This window comes from Somniosus microcephalus, chromosome 5, assembly GCF_052327205.1.
Source record: "Somniosus microcephalus isolate GS21.2 chromosome 5, FLI_Smic_1.0, whole genome shotgun sequence".
Classification (NCBI taxonomy): domain Eukaryota; kingdom Metazoa; phylum Chordata; class Chondrichthyes; order Squaliformes; family Somniosidae; genus Somniosus; species Somniosus microcephalus.
Window position 1 is genome coordinate 239,262,093 of NC_140991.1, and position 20,804 is coordinate 239,282,896.

General features: G+C 46.4%; 1 protein-coding gene across 1 annotated transcript in view; it reads left to right on the forward strand.

Moving 5' to 3' along the window:
• myo10 (myosin X) overlaps positions 1–20,804 on the forward strand; it is a 312,484-nt gene that overhangs the window by 224,935 nt on the left and 66,745 nt on the right. The window contains exons 26-28 of the mRNA XM_085988751.1: positions 2,679–2,836; positions 4,448–4,571; positions 12,268–12,565. Of these exons, the coding sequence (XP_085844877.1) occupies positions 2,679–2,836; positions 4,448–4,571; positions 12,268–12,565 (580 nt within the window). The remainder of the gene's footprint in view (positions 1–2,678; positions 2,837–4,447; positions 4,572–12,267; positions 12,566–20,804) is intronic.

Here is a 20,804-nt window from a genome sequence, read left to right on the forward strand (position 1 = left end):
ACGCCCCGTTAGCGCCCTGGACCTGATATTGAGTGGCGCCCCCTGCCTTACCGCCTGCCGCCAGCAACGACAGGTTGAGGGGAGCGTTATGCTGTCAGAAAGGGACTAGGGCAGCGCTATCAAAAGGCGACCGCTTCCTGCCTTTTTTTTCGGTGACATTTTTGCACCACACATTCTGAGAGAGCGAGAGAGAGACTTCTGGAGAGATTCAACGCTGTGTGAAGGAGTTTTGAGTACTGAGCAGCACTTTGCAGGTTTATTTTGATTTGCCCTTTCTTGCTTCGCCAGCGCTCTGAGATAGCGCCTCGCTCCTCGGCCTTTGCGCCTTAAGACAGGTGTGAAGCGCTTGATTTAACGCTCCAATCCAGGGGCGATAAAAGCCAAGTTTGCTGCCGGAGGCGATAATTAGCACCAGACGCTAAACTTTGCGCACCGCCAATAATGACGCCCCAAATGGGGCGATACCGAATTTTTCCCCCTATGCCTTGCAATGTCTTATACCACATGTATAATAACACAATTAACCACATCATAAGGTTATGCATTGATGTTTACACTAAATTAATTGCATACTTGCTGTTAATCAGAGTCTAAATCATCATAGGCACAGCAGTAATTTAAGTGTATTACAATGGGGGTAATTTTAACCTCATTTGCCTGTCGGGAAACCCATGGGATTAAAGGTGTTACTATGGGAACCCGCATGGGCACTAGCTATGCCTGCCTTTTCGTGGGACATGTGGAACATTCTTTGTTCCAGTCCTACTCAAGTCCCCTCCCTCACCTCTTTTTCCAGTACATTGATGACTGTATTGGTGCCGTTTCCTGCTCTCGCCTTGAACTAGAAAATTTCATTCACTTTGCTTCCAATTTCCACCCTTCCCTCATCTTCACATGGTCCATCTCCAACTCTTCCATTCCTTTCCCTTCCTTGACTTCTCTGTCTCCATTTCTGGTGATAGGTTAGCGACAAACATCCACTACAAGCCCATTGACTCCCACAGCTACCTGGACTACACTTCCTCCCACCCTGCTTCCTGTAAAGACTCTGTTCCATTCTCCCAGTTTCTCTGTCTCCGCCGCATCTGTTCTGACGATGCCACCTTCCATACTAGTGCTTCCGATATGTCTTCCTTTTTCCTCAACCGAGGATTCCTCTACCATGGTTGGCATGGCCCTCGACCGTGTCTGTTCCATTTCCCGCACTTCTGCTCTCACCCCTTCTCCCTCCCAGAACCACGATATGGTTCCCCTTGTCCTCACCTTTCACCCCACCAGCCTCCACATTCAACGGATCATCCTCCGCCACCTCCAGCGTGATCCCACCACCAAACGCATCTTCCCCGCCCCTCCCCTTTCAGCATTCCGAAGGGACCGCTCCCTCCGCAACACCCTGGTCCACTCCTCAATCACCCCCAACAGCCCCTTCCCTTCCCACGGCACCTTCCTGTGCAAGCGCAGGAGATGCAACACCTGCCCTTTTACCTCCTGCCTTCCCACTGTCCAGGGCCCCAAACACCCCGTCCAGGGCCCCAAACACCCCTTCCAGGTGAAACAGCGATTTACTTGTACTTCTTGCAATTTAGTATACTGTATTCGCTGCTCACGATGCTGTCTCCTCTGGGAGACCAAACGCAGATTGGGTGACCGCTTTGCAAACACCTCCGTTCAGTCCGTAAGGGTGACCCCGAGCTTCCGGTCGCTTGTCTCTTTAATTCTCTGCTCCACTCCTACTCTGACCTCTCTGCCCTCGGCCTCTTACACTGTTCCAACAAAGCTCAACATAAGCTCGAGGAACAGCGCCTCATCATTCGATTAGGCACTTTACAGCCTTCTGGACTCAACATTGAGTTCAACAATTTTAGACTATAACCTCTGCCCCTATTTTTTCAGGCAGCAGCTGTTGATTGTTCTTCCATCCCCATTTGCAACATTTAATCTCTCCTAGCTTCCATTCTAGCACAGACCGTCTCTTTTGTTCCTTCCTCCCCTCCCCGCCACTGCACCTGCTTAAAACCTGTTACATCTCTAACTTTTTCCACTTGTCGAAGGGTCACAGACCTGAAACGTTAACTCTGTTTGTCTCTCCACGGATGCTGCCTGGCCTGCTGAGTGTTTCCAGCATTTTCTATTGTTATTTCAGATTTCCAGCATCCGTAGTATTTTGCTATTGGATCAGGTGTAACGCCGGTTTTACCCCCGCCCAATATTACTCTCCGTTGATTTCAATGGAGAGTTAAATCTGGTGGGATGTAAAACTAGTGATGCACCCGATCCCATCCGTTTCTCGATGGGCGGGTTAGATTAACATTTCTCCCAATGTCTCAGCATTGGTTGAGCACTACTTGATAACTATTTTTACCCCAGTGTATCCAAATGGCGTTTGCCGAATGTGGCCCAAGCCAAGTGCCAGGATATCAGATCAAGCCCACCACATAAAATAAGTTTCACAGCTGGCTTACGCAGAAATTCATGGCCTATATCTCGCAAGTTACAGTGGTTTTAGAATCAAGTTCATGCAAACATACTCATGTCCACAACACTTGAGGCATAGGCATTTCCCCACATGAATTGCTTCCATGTAATTTGAATGAAACCTCAATTAGTTACATCTCTGTTTTGCTGATGTACATTTCCTATTATGTCTTAAATACCATTTATTTGTTGTGGATTGGCAGGTTACTGGAATGCCACCATATATGGTCGTAAACACTGCTATCGTCTTTACACAAAGCTGCTGAATGAGGCAACCAGGTGGACAAATGCTATTCAAAATGTTATCGACACCAAAGCACCCATTGATACACCCACACAGCAACTTATTCAGGACATCAAGGTAAAGAAACATCTGAAAAATCAGTGAATGTAACTGTATCTGAATGTATGCAATTTACTCCCTATTATAGGGAGTATAATATGTATTATATATAATAAATAATATCCAGTTGAAACTAAACAAAAGTAACAGTAATTAGTATGTATAATTTTGAGTTATGACATTTTATATGCTTACATATATACTGTCAATACAGTTGAGATATATTTTCCTCTGGGAACTAATGTTGTTTCAGCACTTTACAATCTCATTTTTGCTAGCATAATCCTTCAAAGAATATATCCCATTCAGCTACATGGTGAGGCTATTGCAACCGATTTTTGGCTGTTCTCCTAATTTCCTAAAGGTTGGGGTATGTTTCCATAGTGCTGTTTCCTCTCTGGGCTGGGCTATTTTTCCATAGTGCTGTTTGCCCTCTGGTACCTCACCCAAGTCGTCGTTCTCCATTTACAAGCCGATTCTGTGGATGTTCTTAGATTCTTTTACCATGGGGAGGGGAATCACAACCGAGCCAAATAAAGTATTCATGCAACTTCCACACCTGCACACTTTCCAACATGGGTCACCAGATACTGATCAGGAGCAACAACCCCAGGATTGCTAAGAGCAGTTTTACTGCCCCGGCTGAAATTAACAACGCTGTACAGACTGGGAATTGAACTTTGTAATTTCTAAATAGTAAGGCGCAGCTACATACTGTCTACATAGGATCAAAAGTAAGCCGTTCAGACTCTCGAGCCTGTTCCGCCATTCAATTAGATCATGGCTGACCTTGTATCTTAACTCCGTCTACCCACCTTGATTCCTTAATACCCTTACCTAACAAAAATTTATCAATTTCAGTTTTTAAATTGTCAGTTGACCTAGCCTCAACAGCTTTTGGAGGGAGTGGGGGCGAGAAAGAGTTCCAAATTTCCACTATGCTTTGTGTGAAGTAATGCTTCCAGGCATCACCCCTGTTCAGCCGCCTTCTAATTTTAAGGTTATGCCCCATTGTCCTGGGCTTCACCGCTCCCCCTCCCCCGCCCACACCAGAGGAAATAGTTTATCTCTATCTACCCTACAAATTATCTTAAACACCTCAATTAGATCACTTTTTGATCTTTAAGGGAACACAAGCCTAGTCTATAACAACCTGTCCTCATAATTTAACTCTTTTAGCCCCAGTATCATTCTGGTGAATCTGCGCTGCACCCCATCCAAGGCCAATATATCCTTCCTGAGGTGCGGTGCCCAGAACTGAACACTCTATTCCAGATGCAGTCTGACCAGAGCTTTATACAACTATAGCATAACTTCCACCCCTCATCATGAGGGCATTCAAAATGTTGATGTGAATATTTCTCCATTTATAAATGCTTAAAACATTGCAAGATCTGGGAGAGCAAGTTCAGTGATCCTGTATTCTCAGCACAAAGCCTTGCTAGGCAGGAGCACAATTCAGAGAACTGGCTACAACACTAGTATTGTGTCTGAACCACGTTCCTGTTGAGCAAGGCTCTGTGATGAGAGTCTAAGAGCCTCTCATAGTTAACCATGGTGTGAGACATCTGGTATGTTTTTGGGTAACTGGAGAAAGACGTTTAATTCCGTCTACATTCTGTACTTTAGGAAAACTGTCTGAATATTGAAGTTGTGGAACAAATCTACAAAAGGAACCCAATACTACGTTATACACATCATCCTTTGCATTCCCCACTTCTTCCACTACCTTATGGAGACATCAATTTAAATTGTGAGTAAGAAAAAGTTATTGTATTATATAGCTCACAGTAACAACAACAACTTGCATTTATATAGCATCTTTAAGGCAGTAAAACGTCCCAAGGTGCTTCACATGAGCGTTATCGAACAAAATTTGGCACCAAGCGACACAAGGAGATATTAGGACAGGTGACCAAAAGCTTCATCAAAGAGGTAGGTTTCAAGGAGCGTCTTAAAGGAGGAGAGGCAAAGACACAGAGGCTTAGGGAGGGAATTCCAGAGCTTAGGGCCTAGGCAGCTGAAGGCACAGCCACCAATGGTAGAGCAATGGAAATTGGGGATGTGCAAAAGACCAGAATTGGAGGAGCGCAGATATCTTGGAGGGTTGTAGGCAATGTTCCTGTTAAGTGGCTATGCAGCTGTTTGGAGCACCGGTGCACTGGCTTTGAAATAGAAAAAACTGCGCATGCGCGGGAATTTGAATGGGCTGCACAGCCCGTTAAAGGGGTTACGCACCCAAAAAACAATTAAAGGGAACCTTGGTTGGAGAAGGTTACAAAGGCAGGGAGAGGCAAGGCCATGGAGGAATTTGAAAACAAGGATAAGAATTCTAAAATCGAGGCATTGCCGAAATGTGAGCCAATGTAGGTCAGCAAGCACAGGGGTGATGGGTGAACAGGACTTGGTATGTGTTAGGATATGGGCAGCAGAATTTTGGATGGGTTAAAGTTTATGGAGGGTGGAAGATGGGAGGCCGGCCAGGAGAGCATTGGAATAGTCAAGTCAAGTCTAGAGGTAACAAAGGCATGGACGAGGGTTTCATCAGCAGATGAGCTGAGACGGGGCAGAGATAGATAGGTGATGCTATGGAGTCATAGAGTCATAACAGCTCTGAAGGAGGCCATTCGGCCCATCGAGTCCGTGCCGGCTCTCTGTAGAGCAATCCAGTCAGTTCCATTCCCCCGCTCTATCCCCATAGCCCTACAAGTGTATTTCCCTCAAGTGCCTATCCAGTATCCCCTTGAAAACATTGAGTGTCTCCGCTTCCACCACTTCCGTCGGCAGCGAATTCCAGGTTTGCTGCACTGAGTTAGCTGGAGGTTGGGCGGGGAGACGGTGCAGGGAGTGGGGGCGGAGAGAGACAGAATAAAGTAAAATACAAACCCGCGAGTCGGGCCGGAGCTCCCCGGACACCGAATGGAGTGGATTCAGCCGCGCCGATCACCTGGGGAGGTGGAAGTAGGCGGTCTTGGTGATGGTGCGGATATGTGGTCGGAAGCTCACCTAGGGGTCAGATAAGATGCCAAGGTTGCGAACGGTCTGGTTTAGTCTCAGCCAGTGATCAGGGAGAGGGATGGAATTGGTGGCTAGGGGATGGAGTTTGTGGCAGGGACCGAAGACCATGGCTTCAATTTTCCCAATATATATTTGGAGCAAAGTTCTGCTCATCCAGGACTGCAGGTAGAACAAGCAACATGACAAATCAGAGACTATGCAGAGGTCGAGAGAAGTTGTGGTGAGGTAGAGCTGGATGTCGTTTGTGTACATGTGGAACCTGACATTGTGTTTTCAGATTATGTTGCCAAGGGGCAGCATGTAGATGATAAATAAGAGGGGGCGAAGGATAGATTATTGGGGGACTCCAGAGGGAGTTAGATATATTTCTTAAGGCTAAAGGGATCAAGGGATATGGGGAGAAAGCAGGGAGAGGGTACTGAAATTGGATGATCAGCCATGATCTCATTAAATGGCAGAACAGGCTCGAGGGGCCGAATAGAAACATAGAAATATAGAAGATAGGAGCAGGAGTAGGCCATTCGGCCCCTTGAGCCTGCTCCGCCATTCAATGAGATCATGGCTAATCATCCAAATTCAGTACCCGGTCCCTGCCTTCTCCCCATATCCCTTGATCCCTTTAGCCTTAAGAAATATATCCAACTCCTTCTTGAATATATTTAATAAACTGGCCTCCACCGCCCTCTGTGGCAGAGAATTCCACAGGTTCACCACTCTCTGGGTGAAGAAATTGCTCCTCATTTCAGTCCTAAATGGCTTACCCCTTATCCTTAGACTATGGCCCCTGGTTCTGGACTCCCCAGCCATCGGAAACATCCTTCCTGCATCTAGTCTGTCCCGGCCTGACAGAATTTTATAGGTTTCGATGAGGTCCCCTCTCAATCTTCTAAACTCCAGTGAGTATAAGCCCAATCGACACAATCTCTCCTCATACGTCATTCCTGCCATCCCAGGTATCAGCCTGGTGAATCTTCGCTGCACTCCTTCCATGGCAAGAACATCCTTCCTCAGATAAGGTGACCAAAACTGCACACAATACTCAAGCTGCGGTCTCACCAAGGCCCTGTACAACTGCAGCAAGACATCCTTGTTCCTGTACTTGAACCCTCTTGCTACGAAGGCCAACATACCATTTGCCTTCTTAACCGCCTGCTGCACCTGCATGCTTACCTTCAGCGACTGGCGCAAAAGAACACCCAGGTCTCTTTGCACTTCCATTTCTCCCAATCTATTGCCATTCAAATAATAGTCTGCCTTCCTGTTTTTGCCACCAAAGTGGATAACCTCACATTTATCCACATTATAGTGCATTTGCCATGTTTCTGCCCAATCACCCAACCTGTCCAAATCGTACTGGAGTTTCCCGACATCCTCCTCGGAGCTTACCCTCCCGCCCAGCTTTGTGTCGTCTGCAAATTTGGAGATATTACATCCAATTCCCTCGTCCAGATCATTAATATATATTGTGAACAGCTGGGGTCCTAGGACCGATCCTTGCGGTACCCCACTAGTCACTGCCTGCCACTCGGAAAACGACCCGTTTATTCCAACTCTTTGTTTTCTGTCCGCCAACCAGTTCTCTATCCAAGTCAATACCTTGCCCCCAATCCCATGTGCCTTAATTTTGCACGCTAATCTCTTGTGTGGGACCTTATCGAAAGCCTTCTGAAAGTCCAAATACACCACATCCACTGGTTCTTCCTTATCTATTTTACCAGTTACATCCTCAAAAAATTCCAGTAGATTAGTCAAGCACGATTTACCTTTTGTAAATCCATGTTGACTTTGTCCGATCCTGTCACTGCTTTCCAAGTGCTCTGCTATTACATCTTTCATAATGGACTCTAGCATTTTCCCCACTACCGATGTCAGGCTTATAATTCCCCGCTTTTTCTCTACCACCTTTTTTGAATAGTGGGGTAACATTAGCTACCCTCCAATCCATGGGTACTGTTCCAGAGCCCATCGAGTTCTGGAAGATGACCAGCAATGCATCTACTATTTCTAGGGCCACTTCATTAAGTACCCTAGGATGTAGATTATCAGGCCATGGGGATTTATCGGCCTTCAGTCCCATCAATTTTCCTAATACCATTTCCCTACAAATACTGATTTCTTTCAGTTCCACCCTTTTATCAGACCCTATGTTCCCCGGCATCTCTGGGAGGTTATTTGTGTCCTCCTTTGTAAAGACAGAACCAAAATATGTATTTAATTGGTCTGCCATTTCTTTGTTCCCCATTATAAATTCCCCTGATTCTGACTGCAAGGGACCTACGCTTGACTTCACCAATCTTTTTCTCCACATATCTATAAAAGCTTTTACAGTCAGTTTTTATGTTCCATGCAAGCTTACACTCATATTCTATTTCCCCCTTCTTAATTAATCCCTTTGTCCTCCTTTGTTGAATCCTAAACTGCTCCCAATCCTCAGGATTATTGCTTTTTCTGGCCAATTTATATGTCCTCTCCTTGGATCTTATGCTATCCCTAATTTCCCTTGTTAGCCACGGTTGAGTCACCTTTTTTGTTTTATTATTATGCCAAACTGGGATGAACAAATTCAGTAGTTCATCCATTCGGTCTTTGAATGTTTGCCATTGCCTATCCACCGTCAACCCTTTGAGTGACATTCCCCAATCAATCCTACCCAACTCGCTCCTCAGACCATCGTAGTTTCCTTTATTTAAATTTAGGACCCTAGTCTCTGAGTCAACTACTTCATTCTCCATCTTAATGAAGAATTCGATCATATTATGATCGCTCCGACCCAAGGGGCCTCGTACAACAAGATTGTTAATTAATCCTTTCTCGTTACATAATACCCAGTCTAAGATGGCCTGATCTCTGGTTGGTTCCTCGACATATTGGTCCAGGAAACCATCCCGTAAACACTCCAGGAATTCCTCCTCCACAGTATTGTTACTAATTTGGTTAGCCCAATCTATACGTAGATTAAAGTCACCCATGATGACTGCTGTGCCCTTATTGCACGCTTCTTTAATTTCCCTTTTAATGCCATCCCCAACCTCCGCCTTGCTGTTTGGAGGTCTATATACCACTCCCACTAACGTTTTCTGCCCCTTACTATTTCTCAATTCTACCCATACAGATTCCACATCATCAGAGCTAATATCCTTCCTTACAATTGTGTTAATCCCTTCTTTAACCAGTAATGCTACCTCACCTCCCTTTCCTTTTTGCCTATCTTTCCTGAATATCGAATACCCCTGGATGTTGTTTTCCCAGCCTTGGGCATCCTTGAGCCACGTTTCTGTAATCCCAACCAAATCATATTCGTTTACCTCTATTTGCACAGGCAATTCATCCACCTTATTACGAATGCTCCTCGCATTAAGACACAAAGCCTTCAGGCTTGTTTTTTTAACGTTCTTAGACCTATTAGAATTATTATTTACTGTGGCCACGTTTTATTTAAACCGTTAATTTCTCTGACTGCCACTTTTGTTTTTTTCCTTCCTATCTTTTGCTTTTATCCTTGTTTCCCTTTCCTCTGTCTCCCTGCTCAGGTTCCCAACCCCCTGCCATTTTAGTTTAAACCCTCCCCCAGAGCACTAGCAAACACTCCCCCTAGGACATCGGTTCCAGCCCTGCCCAGGTGCAAACCGTCCGGTTTGAACTGGTCCCACCTCCCCCAGAACTGGTTCCAATGTCCCAGGAACTTGAATCCCTCCCTGTTGCACCATTCCTCTAGCCACGTATTCATCTGAAATATCCTTCTTTGACTAGCACGTGGCACTGGTAGCAATCCTGAGATTACTACCTTTGAGGTCCTATTTTTAAATTGACCTCCTAACTCCCTATATTCCGCTTTTAGGACGTCATCCCGCTTTTTACCTATATCGTTGGTGCCTATATGCACCACGACAACTGGCTGTTCACCCTCCCCTTCCAAGATGTTCTGCAGCCGCTCTGAGACATCCTTGACCCTTGCACCAGGGAGGCAACACACCATCCTGGACCGCAGAAACGTCTATCTATTCCCCTTACAATAGAATCCCCTATTACTATAGCTCTACCCCTCTTTTTCCTCCCGTGCTGTGCAGCAGAGCCACCCCTGGTGCCAGGAAGTTGGCTGCTGCTGCTTTCCTCTGATAAGCCATCCCCCCCAACAGCACTCAAAGTGGTGTATCTGTTTGAGAGGGGGATGACCACAGCGGACCCTTGCACTACCTGCCTGCACCTAGTACTCTGCCTGTTGGTCACCCATTCCCTTTCTTCCTGCCCAACCTCTACCTACGGTGTGTCCAACTCTGTAAACGTGCTATTCACGACATCCCGAGCATCGTGAACGCTCCAGTATGCATCCAATCGCAGCTCCAGCGCCGCAATGCGGTCAGTCAGTAGCTGCAGCTGGATGCACTTCCTGCACATGTAGTTGTCACTGTGTCCCTGAGTTCCCACATATCACAGGAGGAGCATACCACGTGGCCAGGCTGTCCTGCCATGACTTACCCTTTAATTAATTGAATTTAAATTAAATCAATGAATCCCACTAATTACACTACAGTTAAATGGTTTACCAACAGTCCCCGCTATACCAGAGAGACGTTAGCAACTATAAACCACAGAGTTAAAGTTTAAAAATAGAGAAATACTCACCAACCAATCACTTACCTGCTTCCTGGTGATGTCACACTTTGATTACTTTTTACCTCTCTCTCCTGCTGCTGAGTTAGTATGCTCTGGTCGGGCCTCGCTGAATCCGACGCTTTTAAACCCGCCGCGCTCGCTGCTCCACACACAGGTCCGCTCTGGTCGGACCTCGCTGAATCCGCCGCTTTTAAACCCGCCGCGCTCGCTGCTCCACACACGGGTCCACTCTGGTCGGGCCTCGCTGAATCCGCCGCTTTTAAACCCGCCGCGATCGCTGCTCCACACACAGGTCCGCTCATGGCCTACTCCCGCTCCTATCTTCTATGTTTCTATGTAACGGTGTGGGAGCAGGAAGAGAAGCCTTTGCAGGTGATTATCTGGCTACGACTGGATAGATAAGAATGGAACCAGGCAAGGGCAGTCTCACTGAGCTGGACAACAGAGGAGAGGCACAGGAGGAGGATGGTGTGTTCAACGTGTCAAAGGCTGCAGACAGGTCGAGAAGGATTAGGAGGGATAGTTTACCATGGTCACAGTCACATAGGATGTCATTTGTGACTTTGTGCTGTGGCAAGGGCAGAAACCTGATTGGAGGGGTTCAAACATGGAGTTGCAGGAAAGGTGGGCATGAATTTGGGAGGCGACAACATATTCAAGGACATGAGAGGAAAGCGAGGTTGGAGATGGGGCGGTAGTTTGCAAGGACAGAGGGGTCAAAGGTGGGTTTTTTGTAGAGAGGGACGATGATGGCAGATTTGAAGGGGAAGGGGACAGTACCCGAGGAGAGGGAACAGTTAGCAATATCAGCTAACATGGAGGCCCGGAAGGGAAGTGGTAAAGAAACAAGTTGTGTATATACTTATACTTGGATTGAGAATAATGGGAAACTTGGAGTAATGTTGTAGGTAACCTCTTGTACATATACACTTGGATGGTTTATAAACATCATCTGAACCCCTGTAGTTACAATACTTCCTGGTATCTGTTATATAAAATGTTTCAATCTTGTGTGGAGTTTTGGGGTAGTTTACTTTTGCTCATGTTGACTATTCTTGCTTGATAGGAAAAAGCTCAGTAACTGTGGCATGGCTAATGTTAGTAGTGACTGATTCCCACCCTCCCATTAAAACGCCCCTTCCCTCCAAAACATAGTTGCTCTTTGGTCCCCCTCTCTTAGCAGAATGTCTGAATTTGGGAATAATAGATGTGAACCTGGATCTCGTATCTCCCTGACAAATTGCAAAAGATCATAAGTGTGCTCAATACAATTGTACTCTTCCCTTGGATATGACGTGGTTTTCAAAGTTTAGTTTTACCCATGTTTGTTGTTCAGTAGCTTATTGGTGCTGGAGGTGGAATCCTGAAAATTATATAGCTTCTAGTTGTACATTTCTCTTAGACAAAGTTTACTCTAAGGTACTTATGATTCAAATTACACAAAAGGGAATGACTTTCCAATTTGTAGCTCTGGTGTGGAGCTTCACCCACTAACTACGCATGTTGAAAAATTGCTGGCACACCACCCATGATTTTCTGTCCATTCATTTTAATGCAAAGAAAATGGAGGAGGTTCCATAACAGGTGTGTTCTCTGATCCATTCAATTTTCTAATATCCACTCCATCTAGATTGTCCAGTGCAACTGGGCACAGACCCAGGAAAATCTCCCCTATGGCCTCGGACCATGAGATTAGTCTAGAGCCAGTATACCTCCCTATACAAATATATTTGTGGCTGAGGCCTCTAACATCTGTTACCTATATTGGTTTCTACAAAAATTAACCCTTCATTTCTGCTGCATGTTTCGCTTTCTAGTGTTGAAAGAAAAAGGCTACACAACTCTACAGGATGAAGCCATCAAGCTCTTCAATTCTTTACAGCAGCTAGAGTCTGTCTCTGATCCTATTCCCATCATACAAGGCATTCTGCAGACTGGCCAAGACCTGCGACCTCTACGGGATGAGCTCTACTGCCAACTTGTCAAACAAACAAACAAAGTGCCTCAGTCAAGGAGTGTGGGCAACTTGCGCAGTTGGCAATTACTCGCCTGCATGAGTTGTACATTTGTGCCAAGCCGCACCATCCTGAGATACCTCAAATTCCACCTCAAAAGGTACAATCCATATTTTCAATTCAGTTACCAATTTAATGGAAATGTTTGCCAGTTAACATAATCATTATTAAATCATTTTACTTATCACATCAGTTGCTGTTTAAGATAATTTTCCTCTTCCTCTCCTCACTTTTTTTTCCAGTAGCAAAATAGGTAATTTATAAAACTATATTTGCATTTGGTTGACTTAGAAATGGAAATATTCATTCATTTATCACAATAACAAAATGTTAACATGTAGTTCTTTCGTAGCATTAGAAATTTTAGTGGGACATACAATAAATAGTTTTGAGAATTGTATTGTAAATCCATTGGTGGCTCAAAGGTGGATGCTGCAAATGTATCAAGATTTAAGGCTCGATTTTGCCAGGTCCGAGGAGGTGGGATTGGAGGTGTGTGAGTTGTAAAAATGGCGGGCGGGCCCGATCCCGCCTCCGAGCAATTTTCCCAAATGCGTGTTTTCTGACCCCCTTTCCATCCTGCTTCCAATGGGCGGGATAGGCCCTTAATAGCCTCTATAATCCCATTTTTGAGAGGCCTTTCCGATTTTTAGTCATTCCCCCCATCCTTCACGCCTCCTCTGGAACACGCCAGGTAATGCTGGTGGCCTCACAAGTGGATTGCTTACTCACAGCTGCAGCTCCACTATTACAAAGGACTTTTCACCAATGATCATTTGCAGGTGACAGAACTTTGTTGTTTCAGGTCTGGGGGAACTTTTAGCAGGCATACTCGGTGTTGTGGAAGTTTGGAGCCTGACGCCCATCTCCAGTGTGACCTCCTGTGAAACCCCTCTCCCCACCTTGACTAAGCGCTTCCTCAACTGAGGCATATTCCAGAAGCATGGCAACCATTTAATTCCTTTCCTCCTGGACATCAGATTCGGACACAGACCAGCCGCGGCAGCAGCAGAACCATGAGCAACAGCAGGAGCATCAGCAGGAGCGCCAAGCTGCTAGTCACCCACCTGAAGATGCACAGGCCAGAAGGTGCCAGTGTGCGACAACATTGCTGTCCGGGATGCAAGGGACGCAGTCACCCTGGCCAGATTTGCTTAGCCTGCACAATCAAACACTTTAGCCTCGCTCCTTCTTACGAGAGCACCGACAATGGAGAAGAACCTGCGGAATCTTATCATTCTGACCACCATTCTGACAATCGCAAGGCGCCCTAAGCCCTCAATGTGAAAGTCCCATTTGTGAAATGACACAGGACACAACTTCAACAGTTTGCCATCAAAACACTTTATAATACAATCACAATGATGGCTGGTCCAAAAACATAGAAGATAGGAGCAGGAGTAGGCCATTCGGCCTCTTGAGCCTGTTCCGCCATTTAATGAGATCATGGCTGATCATCCAAATTCAGTACCCTGTCCCTGCTTTCTCCCCATATCCCTTGATCCCTTTAGCCTTAAGAAATATATCTAACTCCTTCTTGAATACATTTAATGAATTGGCCTCTACTGCCTTCTGTGGTAGAGAATTCCACAGGTTCACCACTCTCTGGGTGAAGAAATTCCTCCTCATCTCAGTCCTAAATGGCTTACCCCTTATCCTTAGACTGTGACCCCTGGTTCTGGACTCCCCCGCCATCGGGAACATCCTTCCTGCATCTAGTCTATCTAGTCCTCTTAGAATTTTATAAGTTTCAATGAGACCCCCTCTCATTCTTCTAAACTCTAGCAAATACAAGCCCAATCGACCCAATCTCTCCTCATACGTCATTCCTGCCATCCCAGGTATCAGCCTGGTGAATCTTCGCTGCACTCCCTCCATGGCAAAAACATCCTTCCTCAGATAAGGCGACCAAAACTGCGCACAATACTCAAGGTGTGGTCTCACCAAGGCCCTGTACAACTGCAGCACGATATCCTTGCTCCTGTACTCGAATCCTCTCGCTATGCAGGTCAACATACCATTTGCCTTCTTGACCGCCTGCTGCACCTGCATGCTTACCTTCAGCGACTGGTGCACAAGGACATCCAGGTCTCGTTGCACTTCCCCTTTTCCCAATCTATTGCCGTTCAGATAATAATCTGCCTTCCTGCTTTTGCCACCAAAGTGGATAACCTCGCATTTATCCACATTATAGTGCATCTGCCATGCATCTGCCCAATTACCCAACCTGTCCAAATCATACTGGAGTTTCTCTGCATCCTCCTCACAGCACACACGCCCACCCAGCTTTGTGTCGTCTGCAAACTTGGAGATATTACATCCAGTTCCCTCATCTAGATCATTAATATATATTGTGAATAACTGGGGCCCTAGTACCGATCCCTGCGGTACCCCACTAGTCACTGTCTGCCACTCGGAAAAAGACCCGTTTATTCCAACTCTTTGCTTCCTGTCTGCCAACCAGTTCTCTATCCAAGTCAGTACCTTACCCCCAGTCCCATGTGCTTTAACTTTGCACGCTAATCTCTTATGCGGGACCTTATCAAAAGCCTTCTGAAAGTCCAAATACATCACATCCACTGGTTCTCCCTTATCTATTCTACCAGTTACATCCTCAAAAAATTCCAGTAGATTAGTCAAGCACAATTTACCTTTTGTAAATCCATGTTGACTTTGTCCGATCCTGTCACTGTTTTCCAAGTGCTCTGCTATTACATCTTTTATAATGGATTCTATCAGTCTCCCTACTACCAATGTCAGGCTTACCGGTCTATAATTCCCCGTTTTCTCTCTACCACCTTTTTTAAATAGTGGGGTTACATTAGCAATCCTCCAATCCACGGGAACTGTTCCAGAGTCTATAGAATTTTGGAAGATGACCAGCAATGCATCCATTATTTCTAGGGCCACTTCCTTAAGTACCCTAGGATGTAAAATATTAGGCCCTGGGGATTTATCGGCCTTCAATCCTGTCAATTTCCCTAACACCATTTCCCTACAAATACTGATTTCATTCAGTTCCTCCCTCTCATTAGACCCTATATCCCCCGACATCTCTGGGAGGTTATTTGTGTCCTCCTTTGTGAAGACAGAACCAAAGTATGTTTTTAATTGGTCAGCCATTTCTTTGTTCCCCATTATAAATTCCCCTGATTCTGACTGCAAGGGACCTACGCTTGACTTCACCAATCTTTTTCTCTTCACATATCTATAGAAAACAAAACAACACAGCAACCAAGTGAGTACCCTTGTGACTACTTGTGCTTTATCACAGAATCACAGAATCACAGAAACCCCACAGTGCAGATAGAGGCCATTTCGGCCCATCGAGCCTGCACCGACACATATCCCACCCGATCCCCGTAACCCCTACATCAACACATATCCCACCCTATCCCCGTAACCCCACGTATTTAATCCCCCTAACACTAAGGGTCAATTTATCATAGCCAATCAACCTAACCCGCACATCTTTGGACTGTGGGAGGAAACCGGAGCACCCGGAGGAAACCCACGCAAACACGGGGAGAATGTGCAAACTCCACACAGACAGTCACCCGAGGCCGGATTCGAACCCGGGTCCCTGGCGCTGTGAGGCAACAGTGCTAACCACTATGCCACCGTGCTGCCCAAAAAGGTCAAGAAATATGCAATGTTTGCTATCTTCCTCTTACGTGTGCTCCTACATGGTGCTTCCCCTGTGGCTTCAGCAGATGTGGAGGCCCCTTGCTCACTCTCTTGCTGCTCCTGTCTCAACGCCTTTGGCGGGCGTCCTCTGAGGTGGTGAACCTGTGCGGGCTCGCCAACAGTCTGCTGCTCCTGCGGCTGTGTAAGGGATGAGACACCCATCTCAGTTAGGTGAGGACTCTGGTGGGGCTCTGACCGAGGGCTTTGCTGTGGCATGGTCGTGTGAGCGCTTGGAGAGGAGCCCCCACCTCCTTGTTTGCCACCAACATCCCTCTCATGGGTCAGCCCTACTTCAGTACCTTCCTGCACTGCAGGGGGGCCATGAGGACCCGTTCCTGCACTGGATGTCCTACTCCAGAGGACTTGCCTGAAGGTCTGGTTTGTTTGCTCAATAGCTGACCATCGCTCCTCGAGATGTCGTTCTATTCTCAGCAATGACCATGTTTTCAATACCATGGCGACTAAGCTCCTCCATGGATGTAGCCATCCTCTCCTCTACCGTAGCCATCCTCTCCTTTACGGTAGCCAGACTTACCATGGAGATAGCCATCCTTTCAACGTAGGTTGCCATCCTGTCCACGGTGGTGCATTCATGCGCCAATGCCTCCACAAATGCTCTGCTCATGTTTGCAATGGACTCCTCCATTCGCTACACACTCGCAGCGACCCTGGAGACAAAACCTGCCAGAGACTCCTGCACCTGTTCCTGGAGTTCCAGCACCGCTCTCCTTCTGGTTGGACCCGGAAGCACAGGGTCGACTTGCAGCGGAGCTGAGCTGGCAGAGTCCTACGCCCTCCGACGAGGACTCTCCACTGCTGTCCCTGTCTCCACCATCTGCTGATGCTCACTTGTGAGCTGTGATACACTACTCTATCTCGCAATGGTCCCACCGAGGTGTGAGTGTTGGTGCTGGGTGCGCTGAATTCTGCTGACGCTGCGCCCTCAGAGGTTGCAGCTTCCTCTGAGGAGTCTGGAGGCTCAGGCTGTTCCTCCTGGATAGTGGGGATGGGGGGTTTTGATGGTCCTGTGGGGAATAAAGGAAAGAGTTAGAGATGTGAAGCCAAGGTTGGATGCACATTGAATATTGCAGATGATCATAAGTCAATCTGTTAGAGCATCAGAATTGTTGTGTATTTTGAATGTGTATTAGAATTGTCCCACATGGGATACCGTAGTGGTGATTTGCAATGCACTATGGGAAATGTAGTGCATTGAGTGAAGAAGCACATTGTAAATAAAATGGCCGTTAACTAAACTCGCCACCCCGGAGTCCTCCTTAATTGTTATATAGGTAAGGGTATAAAACCCCTTGAGACACAACAAAACTGGCGAAGAGGGACTTGCGCATCACTTTGCACTGGAATCGGCGATGTTTAAAGTAAGAAGTTCCTGTCTTTTCTTAATGGCGCGCCCGCAGTTTAGGGCTGATGTAATCGCCTCGTAAAGGTGGCAGTTCGTGTGTTACACAAATAAGAAAGGGGAGAGTAACGATACAGTGAAGTGAAGTGGAGGAAAAGGACTGTAAAAAAAATTTTTTAAAGTGGAGGAAAAGGACTGTAAAGAAAAAAAAAAGATAACAAAATGGCTATGCTAACTGGAGCGTTTGGACCATTTGATGAAACAGCGGAGCAATGGAGTGCTTATACAGAGCGTTTCAGATTTTTCGTGACTGCAAATGGCATTAAAGAGGGCGTGAAAGTGGCGACGTTCCTCAGTGTGATCGGAGCAAAAACATTTGGCTTCTTACGGAGTTTGATGCACCCGGATAAGTCTGGCGCTAAGACATATGATCAGATTGTGGAAGTTTTGGAAACACATTTCGCACCCAAGCCGCTGCTGATTGCCGAGAGGTTCAGGTTTCACAAACGAAACCAAGGGGAGGGTGAGTCCATAGCCGAATATGTTGCAGTGCTAAAGAAGCTAACTGAGCATTGTGAGTTTGGTGAAACTCTAAATGACACTGTCCGTGATAGGTTTGTGTGTGGATTAAGATGTGAAGCAACACAGAAGCGCTTGCTCACGACTGACAAACTGACGCTTAAATCAGCAGTGGAGCCCGCTGTGTATATGGAGTTAGCAGCTAAAGATGTACAGCTGTTGGGGGCTGCAACAAGAGTGCACAGGGTAGCAGCTACACCGGATAAGCATGCAAGGGGTGCCAGAGAGTGTTACAGATGTGGAAGGTCAGGTCATCAGCCATCTGACTGCTGGTGTAAAGACCTGACCTGTCGGAAATGTGAAAAGAAAGGACACATTGAACGTGTGTGTAAAGGGCAAAGCAAACAATCCTACACAGAGACACACAAAAACAAACAAGGAAACACGCCCAACTGGCGTTCTAAAAAGAAAAACCTACACATGGTCACCAGGAAGCAGGTAAGTGATTGGTTGGTGAGTATTTCTTTTATTACAAGCTTAAATTCCGAGGTTTATATTTTCTTGGGTCTTTGTGGTGTAGTGGGGACAGTTGGTAAATAAACGCCCTAGAGTATATCTTTAACTGGTGGTATTGAATTAATTTAAATTAATTAAAGGGGTAAGTCATGCCAGGAGAGCCCAGCCCCGTGTTATGCTCCTCTTGCTTTATGTGGGAATTCAGGGACACTGCCAGTGTCCCTGATGACCACGTGTGCCAGAAATGCATCCAACTGCAGCTACTAACGGGCCGTATTGAGGCACTGGAGCTGCGGATGGATGGGTTGTGGAGCATTCACGATGCTGAGGGGGTCGTGGATTACACGTTTAATGAGTTGGTCACGCCACAGGGTAGGGCTGCACAGGCAGGAGGGAAATGTGACCACCAGGCGGAGCAGTAGAAGCAGGCAGGTAGTGCAGGAGACCCCTGTGGCCATCCCCCTTTCAAACAGGTATACCAATTTGGATACTGTTCAGGGGGATGACTCACCAGAGGAAGGCAGCAGCAGCCAACTTCCTGGCACCGGGGGTGCTTCTGCTGCTCAGGAAGGGAGGAAAAAGAGTGGGAGAGCAATAGTGGTAGGGGATTCTATCGTAAGGGGAACAGATAGACGGTTCTGTGGCCGTAGACGTGACTCCAGGATGGTTTGTTGCCTCCCTGGTGCCAGGGTCAAGGATGTCACTGAACGGCTGCAGGGCATTCTGAAGGGGGAGGGTGAACAGGCAGAGGTCGTGGTTCACATTGGGACCAACGACATAGGTAGGAAGAGGGATGAGGTCCTGCAACAAGAATTTAGGGAGCTAGGTAGCAGATTAAAGAGCAGGACCTCAAAGGTTGTAATCTCTGGATTACTCCCGGTGCCACGTGCTAGTGAGTATAGGAATAGGAGGATAGAGCAGATGAATGCGTGGCTAAAGAGTTGGTGCAGGAGGGAGGGCTTTAGTTTCCTGGATCACTGGGCCTGCTTCTGGGAAAGGTGGGACTTGTACAAGTCGGACGGGTTGCACCTGAACCAGAGCAGGATAAATATCCTTGCGGGGAGGTTTGCTAGCACTGTTCGGGGGGGTTTAAACTAAAATGGCAGGGGGTTGGGAACCTGAGCAGGGAGACAGAGGAAAGGAAAACAGGGATAAAAGCAAAAGATAGGAAGGAGAAAAACAAAAGTGGCAGTCAGAGAAATCAATGGTTTAAATCAAACGTGGCCACAGTAAATAATAATTCTAATAGTCTAAGAGCGTTAAAAAAACAAGCCTGAAGGCTTTGTGTCTTAATGCGAGGAGCATTTGTAATAAGGTGGATGAATTGGCTGCGCAAATAGAGGTAAACGAATACGATTTGGTTGGGATTACAGAAACGTGGCTCAAGGATGGCCAAGACTGGGAACTCAACATCCAGGGGTATTCGATATTCAGGAAAGATAGGCAAAAAGGAAAGGGAGGTGGGGTAGCATTACTGGTTAAAGAAGGGATTAATACAATTGTAATGAAGGATATTAGCTCTGATGATGTGGAATCTGTATGGGTAGAATTGAGAAATACTAAGGGGAAAAAAACATTAGTGGGAGTGGTATATAGACCTCCAAACAGTAAGGTGGAGGTTGGGGATGGCATTAAAAGGGAAATTAAAGAAGCGTGCAATAAGGGCACAGCAGTCATCATGGGTGACTTTAACCACACATAGATTGGGCCAACCAAATTAGTAACAATACTGTGGAGGAGGAATTCCTGGAGTGTTTACGGGATGGTTTCCTGGACCAATATGTCGAGGAACCAACCAGAGATCAGGCCATCTTAGACTGGGTATTATGCAACGAGAAAGGATTAATTAGCAATCTTGTTGTACGAGGCCCCTTGAGTCGGAGCGATCATAATATGATTGAATTCTTCATTAAGATGGAGAATGAAGTAGTTGACTCAGAGACAAGGGTCCTCAATTTAAATAAAGGAAACTACGATGGTCTGAGGAGTGAGTTGGGTAGGATTGAGTGGGGAATGGCGCTCAAAGGGTTGACGGTGGATAGACAATGGCAAACATTCAAAGACCGAATGGATGAGCTACAGAATTAGTTCATCCCAGTTTGGCGTAAAAATAAAACAAAAAAGGTGACTCAACCGTGGCTAACAAGGGAAATTAGGGATAGCATAAGATCCAAGGAGAGGACATATAAATTGGCCAGAAAAAGCAATAATCCTGAGGATTGGGAGCAGTTTAGGAGTCAACAAAGGAGGACAAAGG